Source organism: Argiope bruennichi, chromosome 9 (assembly GCF_947563725.1).
Source record: "Argiope bruennichi chromosome 9, qqArgBrue1.1, whole genome shotgun sequence".
Lineage (NCBI taxonomy): Eukaryota > Metazoa > Arthropoda > Arachnida > Araneae > Araneidae > Argiope > Argiope bruennichi.
In genome coordinates, this window is record NC_079159.1 from 98308115 (window position 1) to 98335457 (window position 27343).

At 29.6% G+C, this 27343-nt stretch overlaps 1 protein-coding gene across 2 annotated transcripts in view; it reads left to right on the top strand.

The window, feature by feature from the left end:
• LOC129983636 (uncharacterized) overlaps nucleotides 1-27343 on the top strand; it is an 876385-nt gene that overhangs the window by 636123 nt on the left and 212919 nt on the right. For both annotated transcript variants that reach the window (XM_056093174.1, XM_056093175.1), the window contains one exon: nucleotides 12173-12306. In XM_056093174.1, the coding sequence (XP_055949149.1) occupies nucleotides 12173-12306 (134 nt within the window). The remainder of the gene's footprint in view (nucleotides 1-12172; nucleotides 12307-27343) is intronic.

The window sequence follows — 27343 nt, forward strand, 5'->3', positions numbered from 1 at the left end:
AATATGTTACGAAAATATGAATATGTTCAAGTTTATCTAATTATTTTTTTTTCAATTGCTATATTTTAAAATAAATTTTATCGTTAAAAATCGTTTGATCAAATAATAGTTAGAAGTAAATTTTGCATGATAACTTTAATGAATATGAATATTGTCATTTATTCACAACATAAATTAATATTAAAAAAATAATTTTCATGAAATAACCAGAGAGAATATCCTTCTAGAAAAATTCCCTGAGTACTGATTAAAAAAGAAGTTGTTTCAATTCCTTATTAGCATCAGAGCTGTATTTTCATAAACACACACACGAGTGTTTTTGGTTTTTAGTTTAGTTAAAAAAAAAAAAAAACAACAACCCTGAAGCGCAATTTGACGCTTTTGTTTTCTACCTGTTTTAACTAATATTTGACATGTAACATTTTTAGACGCACGTTGAAATACCAAATTTTACTTATCTTGACATTTTAGCATTATTGAACTATCGCGTTTACACGAATGTAAATGTACAAACATACGCTTAAACCGTTTACTGTATTTGGTTCAAAAATTGAAAATGAACACTTTATGTGCTAAAACTATCTGCCAAATACTATACATTTAGTTTTTTGCATTTTGTGGTTTTTTTTATTCCTTGTATTCGGACAGACAGAGGAGGTTCTTTTAAAGGGGACATCTACGGAAATTGATCAGAATTAAAAAAATACGTATAAAAATTACGTTACAAATTTACATAAGAATTAAATTCAAAGAGTTTTTGAATTTTCGTGTTAACAGACAGACACACGCAGATATAATTCGAAAAATATATGTTTTGGGCACAGGAAGGTCTGAAATATAGAGATTCACAAAAATTCCCAGTTTGGATATTTTAAGATTGCAATGCTTTCTTACTTACAATTCATATGATTTTCTTACAATACAAGGATAACAATACTTGCAATTTTTCATATACGAAGCACAATACTAGAAAATATTGTTGTTGTTCAAAATATTCAAACAAAAATTTTTGACAAATCACCACATAACCACATATTAGACATCCGAAATTCCGGAAATTTTGAAAAAAAAAATTTTAAATTTTATCTATATTAGAACAAGATGAGGAACTAAACAGGGATCTTGGGCATTAAATGGCATTTCTACTAAATCTATAATGTGATCTTTGATGATATTTGGGCGAAAATCTCTAGCATTTATTTAGAAATAGTTATCCGAAAATCGAATTTGTTTTTTTGGTGTGGTATATCCAACTACAATTATAGTTACAAAATCATATATTAAAGTTCATATGATCTAAATTTCATACTCAAACCTCATTTAGGAACAAAACCTTTTGGCATGACAACACTGTTAGTAACCAACATACTTTCAGGATAATAAACAATACAAGTATCTGATTGAATATACAAAACACAAAAATATCTCAAAATTTATTTTGAAAAGAAATTAAATCACTTTATTAATATCTCATCAAAATAAGTATAAATATGGTATCTTAATTTTGTTATGACTAGTCATCTCAGATGATCAGCTGATTTGCTGATGATATTAATTATATTTCTTTTAAGATATATTGATTCAATATAACTTCACATCCAAGATTGTATAAAATTGTCTGGTACTAAAGCTGTGCTATTTTTATGGTCTAACATAAGTTCTGTTTATTGTGCAAGTGAATCTTTCTAATGGGGACAGAAACATAATATAGCATTATTAAAAAAGTAAATATCTGGTTCATGTCATCTAATTTTTGCGATATTGTGGCATAAGTGTTTTACGTTTGCAAATTACACAGATATTAAACATCATTATTCTTCATTAGCTTTTAACAATGAAAAAAATCTTCCATTAAATATGTGATGAAACAATGGCAAATGTATAGTTAACAATTCAATATACTGTAGAAAACGAGGCAAAAAAAAATATTTTTTTTAAAAAAAAGTGCCAAATTTCAAAAAAAAATGAACAATTATTAAATTGTTGTCATTAAAAAGATATTTTTAAAATTTCAAAATGATGTAAATATCTTTTTTGCAATGATATTTTCGGAATTTTTCGCTGAAAAACTTCATAATTTAGTTTGAATCTTAATCAATCAAATTTCAAATTAAAATTTCATTAAAATCGTTCTAAATTTCACATTCCCATTTGTTAGTAAATTAGGTGCAGAAATATTTCTTGAAAAAGTACCAAAATTCAAAAAATAAATTTGAGCAACTATTAAATTGTTATCTATTAAAATATATTTATTTTTAAATTTTAAAATGATGTAATACAATTTTTTCTATGATATTCCCAGATGTTATCAAGGAAAAACACCGTCATTCGACTTCAGTTTTCATTAATTAAGTTTAAAATCAAAATTTCATTAAAACCGTTCCGAATTTCAATTTACCATTTCTTAGGAAATTAGGTAAAAAAAATAATATTTGAAAAAGTACCAAAATTTAAAAAAAAAATCGAGCAACTATTAAATTGTTATCTTTAAAAAGATATTTTGTTTAATTTTAAAATGATGTAAATTTTTTGCAGTGACAATTTCAGAAGTTGTTGTCTGAATGCACCATAATTCAGTTTCATTTTTAATTAATTAAATTTCAAATTAAAATTACATTAAAATCTCTCCGAATTGCGCATTCCCAGCTTCCATGGCATATATGTGCCAAATTTGGCAATTGTAAGTCAATTGATCTGATCGATAGAGCTCCAACACACATACACATGTTTCTTTATTATTATTATTAGAAATAATCCAGAAATCGTTACAATTTTTTTCGGTCATTTTTAAGTGTCTTCCCTGAAGGATGTATAATTATTTTATCAAATTCTGCCTTTTTTATATACTTTATGAACAACACTAGAAAACACACAAATGTTCAATTAAAACATCTCAAATAGAAATAAATCCTTAACGAATCTAATATATCATGAATTAACGATCATCACCATCCCAATTACGATACAGAAAAAAAAAGAACCTCATCCCCCAACAAGCTCATTAGCAACATCAATCCAATAAACACAATTAAAATTAGCTACGGATTCAAAGACAAAAATTCCAATCAACTATCTGCTAATAAAATAATTAGCCTGACTTTGAAGCTAGCTTGACGATGTACTTAAAAGAGAGGTTGATGTCCTCAAGGACCTTTAACAAAATCCTTTAAAGAACATTGTAGGGAAAAAAAATGTTGATTTTTCAATAATCTTTGCCTCGAAAAGGCAAGTAGCATCTTGACGTAGACATAGTACTTCACCTCAAGGCTAAAACGAGGCACATAAATAACAGTCCTCTCACAGTGAAAAATAACTTGTTATATCTTTTTCTCGTTAGCATACATAGACTGGCAAGTTTTCTTGCCGTAGAAGAACTAACAAAATGAATAAAAAGCCTGGGTTGAAATAAGAATAACAAGGTTAGATAACAGCTTTTATCGACTATTTGGCCCCAAAATGCCAGGGGCATTTTAGCAATCTTTTCGAGTGGAAAAGGCTTCAATGATTAAAGTTTTCGCTGGTATATAAAATTCTTTCTTTGGCCTTATTTTCAAATAAGAATTGTATTGACTGAGGTTTGTTTGTGGCTTGTTTTGTAATCTATAAGACGAAGAGAGTGGGTAAAGATGCTTTGTTCTTTAATCATACAGGGCTCCTGAAATTGTTGACTTTTCTGTGAGAGAAAAGTTTTAAAACTGGATGTGATTTTGAATTCATTTCCTTAGAATAAGTATTGCCAATGAAATGTAAATGAATTGAAGCATTTTATTTAAGTTTTATACGAAATTTATTTTACTTCTGTTAAAACTATGTTTTGATTTACAGTTTCCGCTAAAATATCTGTTATTTCTTGTATTTTGTTCTTGTTTGCACAAAATTTGCATTGGTCGTGCTTTATTTTCTGGCTTGTTTTGTACTTTTATGGATTGGTGAGTGGGTAAAGATTTTTGATGTGAAATCGTATATAGTTTACAATTTTTGTCTTTCCTAAATAAACGAAGTTAACTTCCTTTTTCTTTCTAAATTAAAGTTGCTTTAAAATGGTCAGACAATTTATTTGAATCTTTTATCTGTTCTTAAAATTAAACTTTTTTTTATGGGCCTTTAAATATTCGTAAGACTTTGTAGTTATTCAGGTTTCTTTTTCTAAATTGGTTGAGTCCTGTTGCTGCAAAACTGGCCATCTCGAAAAAAAATTGGGGGGGGGGATAGTTTTCTGCCACATTTGGCCAAAATAAGAGTTGTCATGTTTTGTGTAATTTACAGTAACGAGGCACCTTCAACAATTTTAAATCTCAATAGCTACACAAAAATTGTATAAAAAAGTAGGAGGTATAAGAATTTTTTGAAAATATTTAATAAATATACGTTTTAACAATAGGATCTAGCTAAAATCTCAATCTCATATATATATATATATATATATATATATATATATATATATATATATATATATATATATATATATATATATATTGGAGGATAGGAATGTGCATTTTGGGAACGACTTAATTTTTTTAAATTTAAATTATAATTTTAATGCATTAAAAAATAAGCTAGATTTTGATTCTTTTTCTGCGATGAAATTCCAAAATATTTCAGCTCAAAACACCGTTTGCATCGTTTAAAACACACAGTTGTAACACCGTTTGTATTGTCCAAAAATGTATTTTTCAGTAATATCAATTAAATTATTACTAAAATCTTAATTCCAGGTTTAATTATCTTTTAAACATATTTTTAAGTACGTTTCAACAACAATATTTTCTTTGTTGTTAATAAAACGATAATCATTTACATTGATTCATGAAATATTTAATCGCGTTATTTTCTTCTCTTAATGAAAGTTAAAGAAATATTTTCTTTAATATCTATATAGTTTACAGGAGGAATAAAAATACAGTAAATTTATAGAAGGTACATAAGCTGATCATAATGCAGCTATGATGTATGGAATTGGTGTCCATTAAAAAAAATTCATGCATCCAGTGATTAAAAAATATTTGAGACTGTTGAAATAATACGGCTTTAATGTCCCGCAATTGGATAGAATCATAGACATGAAGTTTTAGCTAAGAGATTTAATTGAAATTAAAACTAATCAACATCGCCTGCCAAAGACAATTAATCATAAGTAAAATCAAATTCTGATGGACCCGCAGAAAAAAAAGGGAAAATCGCTTAGGGCTCCCTATTGATTTGTCTCCTTTTATTCTTAAGCTCTTATTATAAAATGATTCTGTAAGAAGTTTTGGTACTCTTCCGAATAAGCCATAATTATTTCATCAAAGTTTTTTTATATCAAAATGCTGTAATTTTTTTGTCAAGCATAATAGTTTATTCCCTGAACCACTTATATCAAATTATTAATGCTTATAGGTTCAATTTTTAAGCGAATTGATGAAGAAAGTATATTTTTAAACTTTAAAAGAAGAAGCTGCATTTATGAGATTCTGATTGTATTTATATTTTAATCAAATTATGACTTACGGTACTTCATAGTTATCTGTCAGCGATTTAAGCCGGGCGAGCGTCTATTGTTTATTATGTAACGCCAACTAGGGCCAAGGGTGCGACTTAGCTACTTCATGCTTTACATTCGCTTGCACAACCCCATTTTACAGGGGGGTACACACCTCACAGATAGAACAACCATGCCCGAACCAAGACTCGAAGCCGGGATGCTCAGATCAAGGGGAAGACGCACTACCGCTATGCTAGGACACCGGCATATTTTAATCTTTATGTTAAAAATATATAATCTTTTGTTTCATATAAATTTGCGAAAATTGATTCACCTTCTATTTCTTATACAAAATGTTATGATTATTAAGACATTTTAAGACATTTTTTATTAAGTGGTTAAAAAGCTCAAAATATTTACATTAATTAAATAGTTTGATACTAGTAGTTTAGGAAATAAATTACCATCCTTGAAACAATTCAACATTTATGTTAAGTCTGTAGGCATAACTTAAGCTTTTAGGCAATTTACAGGTCGTATTATTTTTTTCCCTTCTTGAAAGATGATTTTTTTTCCTTCTTTCGACTCAAGTTCCATTTAGAGAATTTTGAATTATGACAATGAACTGGCAAAAGTGCACAAAATGGTGTCTTCTGCATTGACAAATAAATGATCTTTAGCGCCATTTATAGCTCTTAAAACATTTTATCAATATAATAAAAAGTAAATTCTTCAAATATATCATTCCGAAAGATATGACATATTGAATGGCTGTTTAACTCATAATCTGTATGAATATATAATTGTATAATCTAAAACAAATCATGAAATGCGGATTTTCTGCTACATAATCTACAAAACGCTTTAAAATTGATTCCCAGTTTCATATTCCTCTTCTTCTGTGCTAATAATATCCAGAAGGAGTTCTCCTCCCACCACTTTCTCATACACGCAATAATAAAATCTCCTCCATATAAAATTTGAACCTGGAGTAAGGCCACGAATTCCTTGCATTTCATTGGTGAACGATAATTACGAAATGTAGGTTTATGGCATGTATTTAGCATTTTCAATAAATCTGAGTAATCAGTGAAAATGTCTATTTTAGGCTTAGTTAGATGGTTGAAATTCGGTATATTAATCTTTTCGTCAAATTTTTAGATTTCTATAACATTTTCAGCAAAATCCGTTCAGAGGAAATCGGTCTGTCCGGCTGTTTGAACATGTGTTAACACAATAGCTACAAAATAAAGAGAGGTAGATAAGATTGGGTGCACATATTTAACGTCTATAGTATAGACATTTTTCACATTTTGAGTGAAGTCCAATGAGGGTGTGGTGAATAGCATCCAGTTAATAGAATCCAGTTAACAACTACGCTGCACAGGCAATTGCTTTCGCATAATGGTTATGTAACTGGACTGCGAACCACAACGTCCCAGCCTCTATCCTCGGGCATGCTAATTCACCTCAAGGGGTTGACCAACTGTTGATCTGCATTTTCAGAAGCCTGTAAGCAATGTAACTCAAAAATGCAGACTTAAATATATCCAATTTGGAATGAAGATTTTGCCTACAAGTATATTTTTATGTCAAAATCATGTTTCAGTTGGTTGATAAAAATGCATCTAAAACACATATTCGATTGTCAGATGCTATTAACCGCATTCCAAAAATCAATCACCAAAAACGCTCTCAAAAGATCCCACAATATTCTGTAAAAATGCTAAATTCCCGCCAGGTTAAAATTTTGTAACTATTATACGCCGATGCCATGCAGTGCGTTTTCTGATATAGCATCCTTATTAAAGTGTTTGCCGCGGTGACCTGGTGGTAAGGTCTCGGCTTGTGAGCCGGAGGAATTCAGGTTCGGAACCCGATTCCACCGAAGAACCGTCGTACAATGGTGTCTGTTGCACGTTAAATTCGTCATGCCAAACGTCCCCCCGCTGGTGTGGTGTGGAGAAGGGGGTGCCAGCGCAGGTGTCGTCCTCGTCATCTGACCGCGGTTCAAAATGACGAGGTCCGTAACAAAAATAGCCCTAGTGTTTCTTTACAGCGGAACGTTAATATAACTAAACTAAACTATTAGAGTGTGCTAGATAGTTTAGTACTGGGGAGATAACGCCCATTCGTTCATTCAAGCAACATAAACAGATATTTACTAACAATTTTTAATTTCTGGTTGATAATCAAAGTCACGGCTTCGTGATTATAAATAAGAAAATAGACTATATGTGTTTTAAACCTAATGCATATATTCATTCTCGAATTAAATTATACGTAAGAGATTTAATTAAAAATAAACAAATCCAATATGCATGTTGAATTAGGTGGTCGCCAATAGCGGCTAGCAATGCATAAATAAATTGGTCATATGTAAAATAAAATAAAAAAAACACGACAACTTAGGAAATCTATTTTTATTTACTTTCCCGCGGGTAGCGCGGATATTAATTCAGTCTGACAGAAATGGCTCCAAAATCCTAAATCTTTCAGATGATTCCCAAAAGTGTGATTCGTTCCATTTTTGTTCGCATATAAAATAAATAGAATTCATACATAAAAAGAATAATGAGATTTTCGAGAAAATTGTTTGTGAGTGGATTCCGAGGAACATTCCATCAAATAAAACAGCATTATTTCAAATGACGTCTTTAGGTAAAGCAGAGCAATAATGCATCTTCTTTCATAATTTACTGTGCTGATTGTATTTAGATATACAATAGAAAATATTTTTTTTTCCATCTTGTCTTTCAAAGATAAAGTGGCAGCTAATGTTTAAAGCCATCATTTCGACAGACATGGCGTCTTAAATGGCATAATCTAGAACAAATCATAACAATTTTATTGGCTTGTTCTCCTTAAGCCCTATTCCAGATGATGGACTAATTTCGTTCCAAAAAGTTCCACTTATGTCCACTGGCATCAAAATCTTTTATTTATTTATTTTTGTAAAAAAAAAAATGTTCATGGAAGAGAAAAATTGGCTGTTTCAGGAAAATTATTTCTTATCCTTTTTCTTTTCTTTCTTTTCGTTCTACCGGTGTAGAAGGAGAAGGAAGACTTTTGTCATTTCTTTTCACTTAGATTCTTTTATTATTTTTTATTTTTATTTATTTATATTTTTTTTTGCTGAGGTTTGAAAGACATCAAAGCTCTAAATTTTGGTAAGTTATTTGTTGTAGAGAATTGCTTTCTCTGGATTCTTTTTTACGGGTCATTCCTCGGCTAAAAGGTTGCCTCGTGTTTTTGGAGCTTTTTAGATTGGTAGGTCATCTATTTTATGTGGTTGATATTGATCATTTTAGAAAGAATTCATCTAGAATATTATTGATTCCGAATAATATTATTATATCTTTCCGTGCCTTTTACTGCAAGGTTTATAAAATTAGAAAATTTAGCATTTCACAAAACATATATTAATAAGTAGAAAGTAATTAAGAAATAGCAATATTTATTTAATAATTATTTGATAGAAATTATTTGATGAATATAGATCGAACAATTATTTGATAGCAATTATTACATGATGAGTCTACATTTATTAGAATTTCTTCCCGAAGGTTGTCCCATTTTTAGTATTTTTATTTTAGTAAATTTATTTAGCATCAGTATACTTATTTAGAATTAGTATATTTATTTATTATTATTATTTTACTCTTTAGTGTGTTTACTTATTTTTAGCAATTATTTTTATTTATTTTTATAGTTTTTTTCACGAATTTTTACTTACATGAAATATAGATAAAATATTGTAATCGTCAAAAATAAAAATAAAAAATAGAGAACGAAATTTTGATGAATTTACACTTTTAACCTCCACTATTTCGATAGCCAGGAATTTTGTATTATGTCTCTCTATCTGTATATATATTCATATATTTAACCAAATCAGTAAAAATACGAAGTCAATATTAGAAACAATTACAATATTAGCAATATATAACAAAGTCAGATCCCTTACAGAAAAAAATCCCTTGTTTGAAATCCTGCCTGAGGTTGACCCTTGAGAAAGTTTTCAGGCCGAATTCTTAATTTCCTCCTTTTTGATTCTATATTTTTTTTTCTTTTTGCTAATATTGACTTAGTATCCTTAATGATTTATTTAAGTTCATCTGTGTCTCAGTAGTAGCAGCATTGGAGCTCTCTAAATACAATTGTATCTTTTTTTAGTTTTTCAGAAATAATCTTTAATTTTTTTAGTTTGCTTTCGGAAATAAATTTTAATTGAAATTGAAATTTCGTAATGCATATATTTTTGTTTTTCTTATATATATATATATATATATAGATGTGATGATATTTTAATATCTAATTTAATCTAAATTAATTTCCTAACTTTTTTGCCTAATTCGGCCCATGTCGGGGTCATTTTAAAGTGTTATCTTGTTTCCTGATCCCATTTTCACGTATGAAACTGCGTAAAAATTACTGCGCAATCAGTTCTACGTATCAAATGAAAATGATCCTTTCGTTGCCCTTGCCAAAGGTCAACACGAGTATTCATTCGCCAGGTGGCCGCAAATCCCATGTTATATAAGGCTAGTGATCATTTGTTTCGTGCCCTCCCTTCCTTTTGTTTTTGTGCCGTGCTGTGGCGGACGTGCCTTGTCCGCCGCTTCTCTGCTTGCAAATAATTATGCTTTCCCGGAATGGATATTAAAATTAATTTAAAAATGTAAAATGTCTATTCAATGTCTTCGAACCTGCATTCTGCTTCAACCAAAATAAGCTTATATATATATATATATATATATATATATATATATATATATATATATATATATATATATATATATATATATATATATATATATATATATATATAATATAATATGATCTGCATGTCTGTTAGTTTCTGTCAAAGATAATTCAAAAAGGCTTTTGCTTTGATCTATACTGATGAAATTTTGTATGTATTGTCTATATGTGCCAAGTGCGTACATTTCTATCAAATTTTCAGTAAAATGTATTCAAAGGAAATGTTTGTATTTTGCTGTTCGAAATATGAACTGCATTAACTATAAAACGAAGGGAACTAGATGCACGTACTTCAGTGCACAGAAAAACGTAGAAACGTAATGAGTTTGAACCTAATCCGTAACAGGATTCCGTCGGTCTGTGCTTTCATAACCAGGTACATGCGATTACTCAGAAGCGTAATGGCTTAAACATATGAAACCTGGTATTGTATTTTAATTACAAGAGTCGCTTTGAATGAAGTTTTGGTTTCAATTGGTTGAAAATAACAGATTTAAAACAAAATTACAAAAAGTTATTTGCTAGTTTAATTATTCCTTCCCAAAAATATAGAACGGATAATAAACGGAACGGAATATAATCTTATCAGAATTTAATCAGAAGTTTTTAGATTGGTATAGTCAATATCAACACACCAGAGGTGTAACTGGATACGTGGGATTCAGAGTTTTACTAAATACAGATCTTGTATTCGAATTAGATTTTTTTTATTAATTAAAAAGAATCAAAATTTTCAAAGTTTGTTCCCAAATGCATCAAAGAACATAATAGAATAAAATCCAATTTTACATTACTTTAAAATTTAGGAAGTTAGTTTTTCAATTGCAACGAATTAGCTTCCTTTTATTTATTTATTTTTCTGATTTTAATAAATTTTAAAATATTTTAAATAGAATTTACGGCACTGCTTTAATCACTGCATTTCTATCTGCTTTCACTATTATGATATTAAATACATTTTTTTTAAATATTATCTTTGTTATGATTAACTATTAAAAGTAAATATGAAGACAAACAAATAAAAATTTAAACTTCATGAGGTTCCATGATGTTTCGGACTTGAATTTCTAATTGCCTTTTCATTTTCCTTTCTTTCATTTTTCTACCAATCAGCCTAAAATACTAGATTGATATTTATATTTTCAAAATGGCTGTTATTTTGATATAACACGTTAATTGACACTAAGATAATTTACTGAACTTATAACGCGATTACTGATATTAAAAATTTATAAAATTATTTTTCTGTAAAATTTTATGAAAACTAAATTTCAATATGTTTATTTAGAAAATTGTAGTATATCTACACTTGAGTATGCTGAAAAATTGGATATCCTACTACGTTCAGAAAATTCTGGAACGTTTATGAAAAGAATAAATGCAAAACAAACTATTTAATTGATGTTTTCGTCAAAATGATTATCTTATACATCTCTTAATTTTAATATAGTTTTATAAAAAAACATAATATGGGTTAAAAGTCTCCTTTTGGCTACTTTTTCTACACTGCATTTCGGAAACTAAGAAACATTTTATTAAAGATGCTTCTTCCTAGAAGTGGTCACATAGAGTGAAATCGGAGGAATAAGAATGCTTCTGGAAATGCTGGAATGTGATGTTTTGGCAGGTTATTTGACACCAGGAGGGGGATATTTGAATCATCTCCGTAACGTGGTATAGCTCCCACGCTTACTTTGCCCTATAACAGAAAGTTCAGAATACATATAATCTTGTCTTCGCGCATGCGCTATACATATTTGATTTAAATAATACCATATCTAACTAGTTTTTCATATAATGCTCTTCATTTATTCTGCGTGATATAATTCATTTCCTTTTGAAAAACATTTAAAATGTTCTGGAATTTTTTGTACATAGTAACATGTGTTTTAATTAGAGTGATTGTGTTCTTTTCTTTGATTTTAATGCTTATTTTATTCACAGTTCCACCTTCAGATGGTCCCAAACTGATGGAAGAGAAATCCGATTACGAACTAGGAGACAACGTTTCGATTTGGTGCAATTCTGGAAGATCCAAACCAGCCCCTGAGCTCAAGTGGTACATCAACGACCAGCTAGTAAGATTTTAACTATTTCTTTTTTATCCTATATATATATATATATTTTATTTTAAATTTTATACTGTGAAAATTATTTTTCAAGAAAACTATTTAATATTGAAACCCACTCATTTGCAACAAGCATACTCAAAATAATTCTTTAAACTTCATTCATTCCTTGAGCGACATAGAGTTTCATTAATTCAACCATATAAGTTTCAAACAAATATTGTGGAAGATTGCTTTCTCGTTCCATAAAAACTAGTACTAGCTAATACAACTAGCCAAGGGAGTTATTACTAGTTAAGTTACTACTAGTCAACTACTAATCAATAAGTACTAGTAATGCTAGTCAACTACTAATCAATAAGTACTAGTATTGCTAGTCAACTACTAATCAATAAGTACTAGTATTGATAGTCAACTACTAATCAATAAGTACTAGTATTGATAGTCAACTACTAATCAATAAGTACTAGTATTGATAGTCAACTACTAATCAATAAGTACTAATATTGCTAGTCAACTATTAGTCAATAAGTACTCGTACTATTAGTCAATTACTAGTCAAAAAGTACTAGTATTACTCGCCAATGGAAGATTTTACTAATATTCTTTGATCGAATGTTTCCAGAGTAACACTTTGACAAGTATTTGAATCTAATATTGCCAGAGTTACCTTTCAAACAGATATTCATTTTAGCATGATAATCTTTCGTTTGTCTCTTCAGTGTTACAGCAATCGAATGTTTCCAGAGTAACACTTTGACAAGTATTTGAATCTAATATTGCCAGAGTTACCTTTCAAACAGATATTCATTTTAGCATGATAATCTTTCGTTTGTCTCTTCATTGTTACAGCAAACTCTAAACTAATCAATATTTATGGTATGACTATATGACTGCATATTCCTGGACTTGAAAAAGGTATTTCCAGAGTTATTATTTGGTATCAATTCACAATAAGTATGAGGTTTTGCTTTTTTGCGACTTTCTCTTATAACAAGATCAAAAGAATCGTATATTGCAATCACGGTTACATTTTTCTATGTTAAAAAGACTTTTGTGCAAAAACAGATTTCTGTGAAATATACCGATTTTTCTGTATTAGGCATATATTCTGATTTATGAAATATATTCATCGCATAACTTAATGTTTTATATGTATGTATTACTTTGAAACACGATTACCTGCATTACAAAGTTAGTATTCAAATCAGGATTAATAAAATCCCAACCCTCAAGTCATTATTATTCGAGCCAAAATTTCTGCAAAATATACATTTTTTTTTTTTTTTGCATTAAACATTTGTTATGATTTATCTAATGTATTCATTCCATAATTGAATAAATTTTTTGTATATGTGTTACTTTGAAACACAACTATAATCCTGCATTTCAAACTTAGTATCCAAATCTGGGTTAATAAACTCCCAACCCTCAAGTAATTATTATTCGAACCAGAGTTTATACAAAATATACAATTTTTTGCATAGAACATTTGTTATGATTTATCTAATATATTCATCCCATAATTTAATAAATTTTTTGTGTATGTATTACTTCTTTTTGTATATGTATCTGGATTAATAAATTCCAGTCCTCAAGTCACTATTATTCGAGTTTAAAGATTTTCATTAATAATTAAATACTCAATAGTTATACTTATTAATCTGGCTAACATAGGTAAAATCTTTCTTAAAGACGTTAAGAGATATCTCTTTCTTTAAAGGTGTTTTTTATTATCATTACTATGAACGATAATCAAGGCAAAAATTTATTTTACTGTTTAGTTCTTAGTAGCTGCTTGTGAACGCATTGTTTATAAAAGGAAATTTGTGGCCCATAGTTATCGGTAAATGTTTATCTTAGAATGAAGAAGTAATAAAAGATTTTGTTTACAGAATCTTGTTACCCAAGTTTCCTGTCAAACAAAATCATTTTTAAATTTAAACTCTAAGCTTCTCTAAACTGAACTGCACTTAAAAATTCCAAAATCCTTTACTTTGCCCTTTTACCCTAGTATCTACTTAAAATACAAACAGGTAAAAAACACAAATTTCCGCATAAAAATGGAACTTCAATTTAAGTTCAGTTTAAAACTACTTCTCAGAAACATATACATTATTCAGTTTGCAGTTTAAGGTTCTCAACGGGTAATTTTTAGTTGCAAGAAAAATTACTCTATTTCAGATTTTGCGATGAAATATTTTATGATAATCCTACGCGATCGTTTTCTTAGTTCTGAATTCTTACAACGGTTTTGTTAAAAGGAAACATAATTAAGCAGTGAAATTCCTTTCTTAAACTAAAGTTAAACAATTTTTTGCCCACTCTTTGCATACCCTCAAGAGTCATGTATGTCGTTCACATTGGAAAACTTCACCCTCTAAAACAATGTATTTAAAACTGAACTGCCGTTAATTAAGAATTAAATAAGTAAAATATTAGAAGGAGAAAGAGACGAAAGTCAAATTAGATATATTTCTCGATATAAATCAAACCGGGCTCAGACTTAAATTGTACCAAACATTCAGGTATCTAACGTACTAGAAAATCTTGCAATTTTCATCTAATTAGATAAACGGCAAATATTTCTTTGAAGAAAACAAAAGAAAGTCATTATCGGTAACTTAATTATCTGAGCTAAGGATAAAGAACAACTATCCATAAAATTATCAAGTTTTCGAATGAGTGTTTCACACATACAAAAGACATTGTTAATCAGCCCGTGAAGGCGAGATTTTCTTCGGCGATTAATTTATAAGTACACTCAAGTTTTAATGAATAATTCTACCATGTTTTGATCGCCGATTTCAAGATTTAATGTAGACACTTTGAGAGTAGTTTGTGTTCCTCATGTCATAAGTGCCTTTGAAAATATTTCGAGAGCTCTTATTGTGTAACTTAGAGGATAAAGGACATAAGCTTTCATTTCACAGTGGCCTCGCTGTTTATATGCATAATCACTTACAAATGTTTGCAGAATCTTCTTATATTAAAAGCATAGACATAGATTGTTATTATTGGTTCAGGAATTGAAATATCTTTCCTAGTTTGTTGTCTGAACAGTCCATTGTGTTTCAGGTGTGTCTGTTTACTAACTTGAGGGTAATTTTATTAGAAAATAAGTATAATTAATTTAAATTCACAATTCTTTGAAGAGTTCATTTAAAAAGAAGATAAATAAACTTCCATCAATATGATCATTTGTTGAAATGTCAGCTCGCTTTTTTTATAAAAGTAGATATCTATGCATCAGTTAGAATTTTCTGTGACAGTAGATACCTATGTGTACGCTAGCATTTTCTGTGACAGTAGATATCTATGCATCAGTTAGAATTTTCTGTGACAGTAGATACCTATGTGTACGCTAGCATTTTCTGTGACAGTAGATATCTATGCAGTTAGCATTTTCTATGACAGCAGGTATCTCTGCTTCAGTTCGCAGTATGGAATTTAATAAAAAAAAATGATTTCTGAACTACTTATATCAAGTCCAGTTTCCCTAGAAATGTAAAAGTAATCTACGTTTTAAATGTAGTTTAATGAATACGTGCCCTACAGAAGATACAAAGAAACGTTGTATCGTAGGAGAATCATAGAAAGTACAGAAAATCGGAGAATCGTAGAAGGTATGAAAATTGTTAAATCGTAGAAATTGCAGAATCGTAAAAAGAATTTTTGTTTCATTTATATTTGAACTTTAAAAGAACTCATTATATTACATATTTTAAATCTTAACTTGTACTATATCTTTTCTTTATTGACATAAAGGTATTTTTGTTCACACTTTAAAAAAAATCATGAAAATTTTGCCGAATAGGACTGTGAAGAAAATATGTTGATTCCTTTTATTTAGTGCGTATATAATATACATAAACGAGGTTCAATTTAAGCTTTAGAAGGCTAGCATCGAATTTATTTAGCGCTTACAAAATATTTAAAGAATAACAGATTATATGCCGATGCTCAGGTGACAATGGATAAAAGTACAGTGCAAAAAACTAATAAGGGGCAGGACATTAAATTCAATTTTTAAAATGAGATACGAAGGTCACATGCAATATCTATGTGTTGATTGGTGAAAAAAGATAAGATATGCCAAATCTCTACTACTGATAAAGATGAGTCAGTGTATGTATGCGTTGTTTTAACACTAAAATTCAGCCAGAGATAAAAATTTGGCATATAAATACCTTGCAGTATCGAATTGTACCCCATGGAACACCCTGTAAAAGATAGATGAAAATGGGAGTTTATGTTTTTTATAGTGCTGTTATGTTAAGAGGGTGGCTTCTATTAAAATGGTTCATATCTTTAGTGAACATATATAACACAATTAAAACAATGGGGCATTAATGTCTGAAAATTTGATGTAATCATAGACATAAAGCTAGTATCACCAATATCTCCGGAGGACCAGCTGGTCGACAAAGGCGATTAGTAATGATAAAAAGATAAAATTCGCAACCAAAGGTAGATACTTTCTTACTGATATTCAGAAGATACAGAAATTCTAATTATTTGGGACTTATCTCATAGGAAAGGAAATCAAACTTAAAAGTTAATTTTATCTTTATATCAAAGCGAAAATTTATTTCTTAGTTTTATAGCTGTTCCACTTGAATTTGTGCAGTGACATTTACGTATAAGTTCTGCCCGATTAAGTTAGACAGAAATTATGTCATAGAGTGTACAGAAGTTACCCTTTTCTTTTTTCTCACTTCTTTATTTTATTGTATTTCAGAATCAGTCATTTTGCAATATACATGAAAGAAAAGAAAAAGTATAGATTTAATCTTTTACAACCATTAATTTGTTTCCTGTGTAAAACTTACAAATAAATTAGATTTTCTTTGGGATTAGAGCACTTTCTAAGATACCAAGAAAGGATTTGGTATTTTCAAATAAATGGTTTCGTCGGATTAAATTGAATTCTAGCGAATTAATTCAAGCCATTTTACACTCTCTGAGATAACTGGTGAACCAAAATTTAGCATGTCGCTTCTTTTTACAATAAAAGAATATTTAGGAATGGGATATAGGTGCAGAAAGTAAAACCAGCGTATCCAATATATAGTATTTGTATATAATTTTATCTAAACAATTGTATATAATATTTGAGTATATAAGAATATTGTTGTATATAATATTAAATAATTTTTGAGAAGAAGTATTAGATCAATTGTTTTATATAATCAGTGAACAGAATTTATGTTGTAGGATTTATTAAAATTGAGAAGAAAAATTGTTTATTGCTTAGTTTAATATCGAATTCTTTTAATTGAGTTGACCGTTTTATTGCATCAAATTGCCTTCGTCTTATTTTGTCTTAATAAAATGGGATAGATTGTATAATATTTAAATAAATAAAAATACAACTGTAGAATAAAGCCACTTATTAGCTCAATTGTTTTTGAAAATTTGCCAATTAAATTGCCTCGTATCTTAACAATAAACAAAATTCAAAGTAGTACTGTAGAAAAGTACATTAAAGCCATCAATAGGTAGTTTTTTTTTCAAAGACAGCTTTTAATTTCCCTTCACGCTTGCTCATTTTAAAATGAAGATTATTAGTAGCTTCACATCAGAAAAAATTTCTACGATAAATTCCCCAATTACTTATTTTCTGAAATCGCAGAGATAAAATTTAAATTTATCGTTCATATATTCTTTAAGGAACTAATAATATTCCTTGTCCGACCTTTCAAGTTTCTTTGGAATTTTTTTGGGAAATGCCCTACTTTCTGACTTTTAATTCAAGTTCATAAATTTTCATCCAAAAGTATTTAGAAAATTTTAAATTACCCACTCTTAAACCATTAAAATCCACAAAATATTTTAATTAATCGTTAGAAGATATTCGGTTTTTTACAAACAATTTAATGATTGCTTCCATTAACTAAAAAAACACCCTGTAAAATAACTTCATATCCTTCTTTTCTAAATTTTAAATCTCCGTTGAAATTTGAGCAATTCATTTTTTCATATATATATATATGATTAGACACTCATAAACCCTGAGTTAAAAACATTGTTTATTTGAATATTTTTAAAATACATATTTATTTAATTCTGCTTCAACTAAATTTCTTAAATTGTCTCTAGACAATCTCTCTTATTGTTTGTTCCTATAAAAATCAACCCTAAACTTTCTATTCTCTTGCAATACGATATTTCAGTTAAAAATCCGAACTAAATCCACGTTTTTCGTTATATACATCATAATGTTATAAAAATATTGAAAACATGAACAATATTTTCGGGAAATAGGATATTAAGATTAATTTTTATTCAAAAGCCGACATTTTCCTTCAAAAAGAACACTTTCAATGTTTACAGTGGGAACATTCCGAAAAAGTCATTTTACTTTGAATGATAAACCGTCCTCTATTTTTCTGATTTTTGAAGGGAATATTTAGATATAATCCTCAGAAACCTTCCTTGTTTTAAGATTCCACAGTGTTTTCTTTAAAGGAATTTAATAAAATCTAATTACTTGTCTAAACTAAACGGAAACAATTTTTTGCTCCACCTATGCATATTTTCAAGATGTGAATATGTAATAACTAAAAGGAAAACAATTTTTTCTCTCAAGAAATTGTTGGCCATTTAAGCAATGAAACTTCAAGCTCAAATATCGTCAATTTAGGAGACAGGAATGCTTTGTACAAAAAAAACACATTTTTTTTTTTAATTTTAGTTGCGTAAAATAAGGGATGCTTAGTTGTGAAATAAGTATAAATTTGAAATGGCAAAGTTCAAAAATTAACAATTCTCAAAGCATTAAAACATGTAAACAAAAGGATTCAAATATGCTAAAAATATTTTTGTTTTTTCTTAAACCCTGTTTTCCACTCTTTTTTTTAAAAAATAAGTATGTATGCATATAATACTTTTCATTTCATATATACATGTGGATTTTAGTATGATACTTAATACAGATGAAAAACAAGAGACTTGATCTTTTAATTATTTTAATTAACATTTTAGAGAGTATGTACAAGATATTTAGGACAAGTAAAAACAAGTGAAATGAAGAAGAAAAAATGATAAAAAGTTGTTCGACTTTTAAAATGAAAGTTCAATTTCTCAGTCGGCAATATCATCAATATTTGAATAACTCCATAGAATTTCAAACTTCTGGCTGACAAATGTCATGAAAGATAAGTCAAGTGTTCTGACTTCGCAACTATTGAATGTGTTTCCATCTGGTTGGACTTAAATCCTATCCCACATATAGGCCAGAGATAAAAGAACTATGTATATTCCTTTTCCGTCACTGGAATAATGTGATCAGTTTGTTGTGTTTTCAGTGCATCATCGAAAGTATGGGATAATTAGCCCTGCTTTCTTAATTAAGTAGTCACCTTTGGCGACAAACTAGTTCTCTAGGGATTTTGATTGTACTTAATTCCAATTATATCATTTAGGCATATTTTGATGCCTATAAGTCACTTTTGATAGCTATAAATTTGTTTGTCTATCTTTATTTGTAGTATTAGTAGAAATAGAAATCAATATATTCACTTTATGATCAGCTTTATGTCACACTGTTTACAGAGGTAAAAAAACCAATCTTTAAAATACTCTCCATTAAAACAATTTGTATAACTTAGTTTATTTAATCTCTGGCATACGGATAAATAAAACTCTGTATTGCAATATTCACAAACTTTGTCATTTTCATAAACAACACATTTCTCAATATATTTCTGATCAGTATTATGTTCACAAATTATTATTTGTAATGAAAAATGCCTTGTGGTTTTGAGATTTCTCAGTTATATTATGAACGTTATTTTTTAATATTCGATATTTAAATAAAAATAATTTCCCTATAATCATTACAAATTTACAACAAATAATAATTCTTTTTTAACGAAATTACCAACATTTTTTCCACATATATTATATTTCAATGCAGACTAAATGTTTACTTAGAAAAAGTATCTTTATTTTAATGAAATGAAAAATGAAATTCCAAAACAATTTTCTTTCTGTGCAATTTCCACTATTTATTTTATTCTTATTATATTTGTGATTTCCTTATTTGAAAGTTGTTTTTAGGGACCTGCATTTTCCTTGAAGATATTGGTAATAAGTAATTTGATGTTTTATGCTCTCAAAACAAAAAGAGTTAAAAAAGTAAAAACATAATTCAGTAAAAAGGGACTTCCATTTAGGTTTTATTTAAAAATAAGTATTTTTTCCAAGAAAGAGCCATTATCCTATTTAGAAATTTTAAAAAAAACTACTAAAAGCTAAATCTTGGTTAGGAACAAAAACTGTTTTATTTCTGAATGTAGGAAAAATCTTATATGATTACGTTTAGCTACAGTTTTCTTCGTTTTAAATTTTCCTATAGATTTATAAAAAAGTTATGCGAATTCAGCAATTTAATAATGCTTCCAGCCTCTTTCTTTCTTTCTTTTATTTTCCTTCTTTTTTTTTCTTTTTGAGCCCTATGGAAAACATTTTTTTTTCAAATATTTTTTGCATAATATAATATACCGATCCTATAAAACATTGGGATTTCCAACTCAACTATCGTTAACTAAGCTCAGGTAAAGAAAATATTACAAAACTAGCAGGTGTGGTCTTCCCAAAACTTTCTAGCATACTCTCTAATAAACTTGTCATGCTAAAGAAAACTTTCTATGGTATTCGCGTACAGTGATTATGAAATATTAATCTTTGGCATGAATTTAGCATTTTTACTAAATCTATGGTGTCATCTTTGGCGACATCATGCTTAATCACAAATCATGCCCTTAATATATCCAAAAATCGAATTTGTGTTTTAGAGATGTTTTTCTCAACGGATTGGAACAAAGATTTGACACAAAATTTCACTTGTAATCACAAAATCTCTTACCAAATTTGATATATTTAAGTCATTGCATTTTTGAATGATCGCTTTTACATGTTTCTGAAAATACAGAACGACAGACAATCTACCCATTGTTGGATTTGACAGAGATGTTCACAGGTGTCAGTACTATATCTGTTAAATCTGTGTACCGAATCTTATCTGTATTGCCGCATTGAAGAGAGACCGTCGAATCTCCATGGCCGAATGGTCATGGCACTGGTCTCATAATCAAGAGACCGTGGTTTCTAATACTGGTCTCATAATCAAGAGACCATGGGTTCTAATCCCGCTAGAGACAATGCGATTCATAGTATATGTAAATATTTAGTTCCTTGATTTTATGTTTTATTTTATTTCGTGTTCCCGAAAATACTGGGCATTTCTTTAGTTCACAAGACAAGTGTTCTGGACTTTTCTTACTGTCTCCAGAAAAGTATTCTGGAACTTTCCCTGCTTGTATAAAAGCAGAAGATCTGTCAGTCACTGTGTTCTCAGTTCTGAGTTCAGTTAATAAATTGGTTTAGCTCTACCCCTTGTGTGTGTCATTGAGTTCTATATCATAGTATCTACGTGACAATAAGGCTCTCTTTTATTTTGTAACTATCGCGTTAACTTATATTCGAACAGCCGAACAGAATATATTTTATATCCTCTGAATATATTTTACTTAAAATTTCCATAGAATACATAGAAATTCTGAAAATTTGGTGTAAAGACCGTATACCAAATTTCAACTGTTTAGTTCAAAGCGTTTTTAAATTATATTTGTCACAAGCATACAGTTGAACATTTTCTAAAAAGTTCTTTCGAGTTTAGGGAGCTCTAAAACATTTAGTTTTGTCAAAATCTCGACTTGATTTTTTCTAACATTTATTATACTTTCTCTATATTACGTATATGAGAAAAAAACGAAAGATTCGCACTAGAATAAAATTATTTTCCAGCAGAAATCGTAACTTGTATAGCTTTATTTCGCACTAAATACTAGAAGTCCTACTACAATTATCAGCAGTTGGAAGTTTTATTTAATTAAATTATCAGTCAGTCTCCCTTTTAACGAAAACGAAGCAATAACACCATTGATATCTTAATTATCTGAAATTAATTATAAAAGGAAGAGTTAATGCGAAAATTGTCACATTCTTCAGAAAGAAGAAACCCAGAAAGATGACGGATACTTTTCTCATATCTATGCACGTCATATCTTGAGAAACTTGCGTATAACTACATCCGAATCTTTAAGGAGTTATTCATCCGTGTTTTGCTTATCGATGCTGTGTTAGCGTTAGCGTTAGCTGTCATAGCGTCCGTTAGATGTGCCTTGTAGCTTGAGTGTCTGAGCAAATATTTTGGAGAGGCTTTATGATGTAATGCAGTAGACTAAACACGGAGAATTTAATTTTGAAGTGATGTAACCGTCCGTATCTTTTACCACTTATGAAGGTTTAGGGGATCGTCTTATATCAAAGGATTGCTGATTGACATTAAATTGTTTTTTTTATATATATATTTGAATGTAAGGAGGAAAAGCTATTCAGTATTTTTCTAAATGTTTTATTACAATCTCTTTTAGTTCTAGACTTTAATAAACATGTTAGGTAACAGTGCTCATTTTCCCTTCTTAAACCTTTCTATCCTAATACCGGGTTTACACTCCGTCAATTATAAGACGGCCAGTAATTAGAGCATGCGTAGAAAGGCCGAAAAATGCTGTTCGGTCGATTACAAGTAATTGTTCCGAGGGGACAACAACAAGTATTTTCTCGCCGAGCATGCGTTTGTAGAATTTGGTGATTTTTTGCGTGTGAAAAAATTTATCGCGTATCCAAGATTAATTCCGACAATTTTTAACTCTTTGTTCTTTCTGATGCGAGGTTTTTTATTTTATTTCCCTTTTTTCTATATATTTCCAAATTTAGGTATGTTGACCTTTTTTTATTTTACCATGTTTCTTTGTGTAAATATTCATCATTTTAATACGGTAAGCATTGAAAAAGAAAAACTCGGGGACGCCAAAACAGTAATTTATAATCAAGCATAGAATGCCTGCATCTGTCTTCTGGAATTATGGCGAACATAAATCAATCCCTTTCTGCGCATGCGCTGCCTACTGGTCATCTTATAACTGTCCGATTGTAAACCCGACATAAATTAGAATGTGCTGCTATGTAAGTCAAAGCTGCGCATGAGTCAGATGCTAGACGTTTATGTCATGTATTCTTCCTGATCGAGAATTTATCCGATACTGTTCCTAACGTTCTTTTTGAAATTTTATACTTTAGTTTAGAATTTCTGACTTACATTTCACCCTTTAATCCATATATTTTATATTCACCAGAAATGCTATATAATTTATTGATATATCGATTTTGTTTGAAATATTTTGCGAAACACCAGTAAGAGCAAAATAAAAGAATTTGAAATCACTAGTTTCGGTTTGAAGTTTGTTTCCACTGAAGAACAGTCATGTAGCCAGGTCTGGTGAACGTTTTATACATTAAAGACAATTCCCTTCTCATTTGTATGGCATGGAATTTTGAAGACGGGGTGCCCATTTAATGGGAATCGTTGTTATTTGAATATAATTTAGTATAGCGAGATCCCTCAACCACTATACCTATTCGAAATAGAATACAAATAAACATGCTATAAAAACTAATAAACATGCGGACCACATTATTTCTCTAGTCACTCAATGTACAAGGTGGTTATAATTAAAGTTCCGTTTTAAAATAGTCACAAAAAGAAAATTATTCTACCAAATTTTATTAAACTTGGCAATAGTTTAAAGGAGGTCATGGGAATTTCTCCTCTGCCAAAAAAAGGTCGAGAATTCATCACCAGGGGACAAATGGCGCTGTGTCCAATATTGTTAAGCAAAATACGACATGAAGATATGTGTTTAATCGTTTCTGAAACGTGTTACAAAGCATGTTCAATGTGTGTTATCTCAAAAGCACTGTTTATGGTGATAATCTAAAAAATTTGGCAGAACTGAAAGATGCGGTACACCGATATGTGAGTAACATTCTTCCTAATATGCGATCTGTTGAGAATGCAGTAATGCGATTTAATTTGCTTTCAAAAAATGGTGGACGAGACATTGAACAAGCATTGTAACACGTTTCAGAAAAGAGTAAACGCATTTTGCCCTATTTTGCTTAAAAATATTCATACAGCGTCATTCCCCCCCCCCCCTGTATGAACTTTTTTTGGGGGTGGGCGAAAAAGAAATTCCCATGACCTTCTTTAAACCAAGTTTGATAACATTTGGTCCAGTAGTTTTCCTTTTATGACCATTTCAAAGTGGAATTTTAAATATAACCACCCTGTATGTCAAAAATATAAATTCTCGGGAATTAAAATAAAATTTTTGCAAAAAAAAAAAGGGATTTTAAGCTTAGCTGCTATTTAAAATATAAGTTTCTTTCTGAGAAAAATGCATTATCCTATTTATAATTTAAGCACTACAAAGAGCTTAGTTTTGGATAAAGGGCAAAAAGGAAATTAAAATCGAAGAAAAACGAAAAATACTTATGATATTAATAAATTGCTAAAAATATGAAATGTTATTAAGAAAAAAACATGCTCCCTTAATCCTGAAGCATAAAATTTCTAATTCATGCTCACAATATAAAGTTTCTCAAAATTAAATCCTAAGTTATGTAAAATTCCAAAATGCTAAGAAGCAAAAAATCAAATATTCAGGATAATTAATCGTTCTTCTTTTTTTAAAGGGGGGGGAGGGCGTTTTAATGCCAGTTTTCTCTCTCTTAAAATAATGCATAATCCTATTTATAGTTTAAACACTTCGAAAGACTGGTTTTAATCTAATACTTGGTTTTTGAAAATAATAATCCTTCGCTGCATTTTTATTTATTTCAATATTCTCTGACACTTTTCATTAAAGTAACTTTATTAAGCAGCAAAATTCTTTTCTTGAAAATGACAAGTAATTTTTGTCCATTTTTCTCATATTCTCTAGCGACATGCGCCATGGATATTATTCTTAATTTAATCGCCTGGTGGATATAAAGTACAGAATGGGCAAAAAAAATCCGTAAAACTTTAAAAATTTATAAATCCTGGAGCAAAATAAAAAACTGTTTGTAAGTTTAGCACCAATAAGTCACGGGAATTTTTTTTTAAGATAAGAAAATAAGCCAATTTTTAAGTCATTTTTAAGATAAGCGAATAAGCCATTTTTTTAAAGATAAGCCAATAGTTGGCGTTTCGTACATAAGTGAAGAAAAGACATGAAAATAACAAAAATACAAAATTATTTATTATAGCAATATGTATTCCACATGTCCACTACCACAGGTGATAACACATTGCAGGCATATTACAAATCCAGCAACGTCAATGTGCAGAATGCCCAGCTGTATACATGACAGCTCTAGGTGGATTACATCTTTCATTTCTGAACAGATTGGATGGACGGGATCGATACACCCGGAATTTTAAATTTCCTCATGACCAAAAGTCTTCTGGTGTCAGATCTAGCGAGAGAGGAGGTCATGAAAACTTGCAACGTCTGCTAATGATTATCTCTTCTCCGAAAGCCTGTATCAGGAATTCCTACTGGAGTAGTAGTGTGACTTGTTGCTCCATCTTGCATAAACGTAACAGTAGAAGACGCTCTTTTCCATGGAAACCCCTTTTCATTCAAAAGCGTTAAATAGCACTGAGCACTTACTTTCATCGTTTCCCACTCATTTACTGGATAGTGTATTTCAAAGAAGAGGAGTCAGATCATGAAGGAGCCTATGAATCCACACCACACTGTGACTTTGAGGGAATACAGTGGTTTTTCAGCCTACATTTGTGGATTTGATTTCGTCCAGATGCGATAGTTATGTGTACTAACGTCCTATGGAGCGTAAAATGAGCTTTATCTGTTCACAAGAATTTAAAGACCCAGGAAGGATCTTGCTCAATTTTGGTGAGAGCCCACCTCGCAAATTCTTCTCTCTCTACGGTATCAGACAGTATAAGTTCATGATAAGAATATTATTCTTGATCAAGAGCGTAAATATTTATAATTGCCTGTCTCATTTGCATATTCCCAACTTAGTCGTTCTTTCCAGTTCGTTATATGAATTTTTAAAGTTTCTACGGACTTTTTGCTCACCTATATAAGAAATCAAAAATTCTCTATAATTGATATCGCTTTATTACGAACGAATGCATGAATCTCTGGCATCAATACACAGTCGAAACGTTTACAAAGTCATTATTTACAGAAATTAACAACACTCTAACGAACAACAAATCACTAATTAAATAAAATTGCAGTGAAATAATACTCAACGCAAAGCAATAGGGAAGCTCGCTCTGAGAATAACACTCCAAAGAGAATTCATTCAGCTTTCTCATTACATAGGGTTACTAGTCAGGATATTGGCTACAATTTTCCCCAATTGTCATATTTCGGGGCCAAATAGAGATATCTCATTAATTCATGTATTTTCTAACACTTTTATCGCCAAATGACCTCCAAAATCAGAAGTTATTGATCTAACATCAATTCAACATCCTTTAAAGTAGAGTAAAACTTTTTTTTAGTATGTGACTAAGTATGCAGAGAAGCAATGTTGTAGATTCCTAGCATTATCTACCGTCCACTCGAATAAATGTCACATCTTAAGGTAAAATTATTTAAAACTCAATTGTCATTAATTTTGACGATGTGATTGCAGAGTATTACAAGAAAAAAGAGAGTTTTCATAGGGGAAAAGGAAAGGAAACATTTGATTCGTATTTCCTTTCATATATAGCTTTAATGTGAATCACCAAATGCAGAACAGCCGTATGCTAGAGTTAAACTGCAAAATGAGATCATTTATATTGTAGAAAGACACAGCTATTGTGGTTCTGACCAATTACCCCCTTTATATGGCTCCCCAGGTTCCAGATTTTACAGTTTCCGATATCTTACTTTGAGGTTTCAAATTAAAATACTAAGTAAATGACCCCATTGTTGACTATGCTGAGTGAATAATAGTATTAACACTCTTATGGAACAAGACAAAGTATTTAAATAATGTTTAACATTTTTGAAGAAAGAATTTTTATAGGAGTTTCAGAAAAGAATTAGATTACCGTAACTTAATTTTATGTTTTCCAAACAAAGTTTTTTTAAAAAATAATAAATGTTTAGGATTTCTTATAATG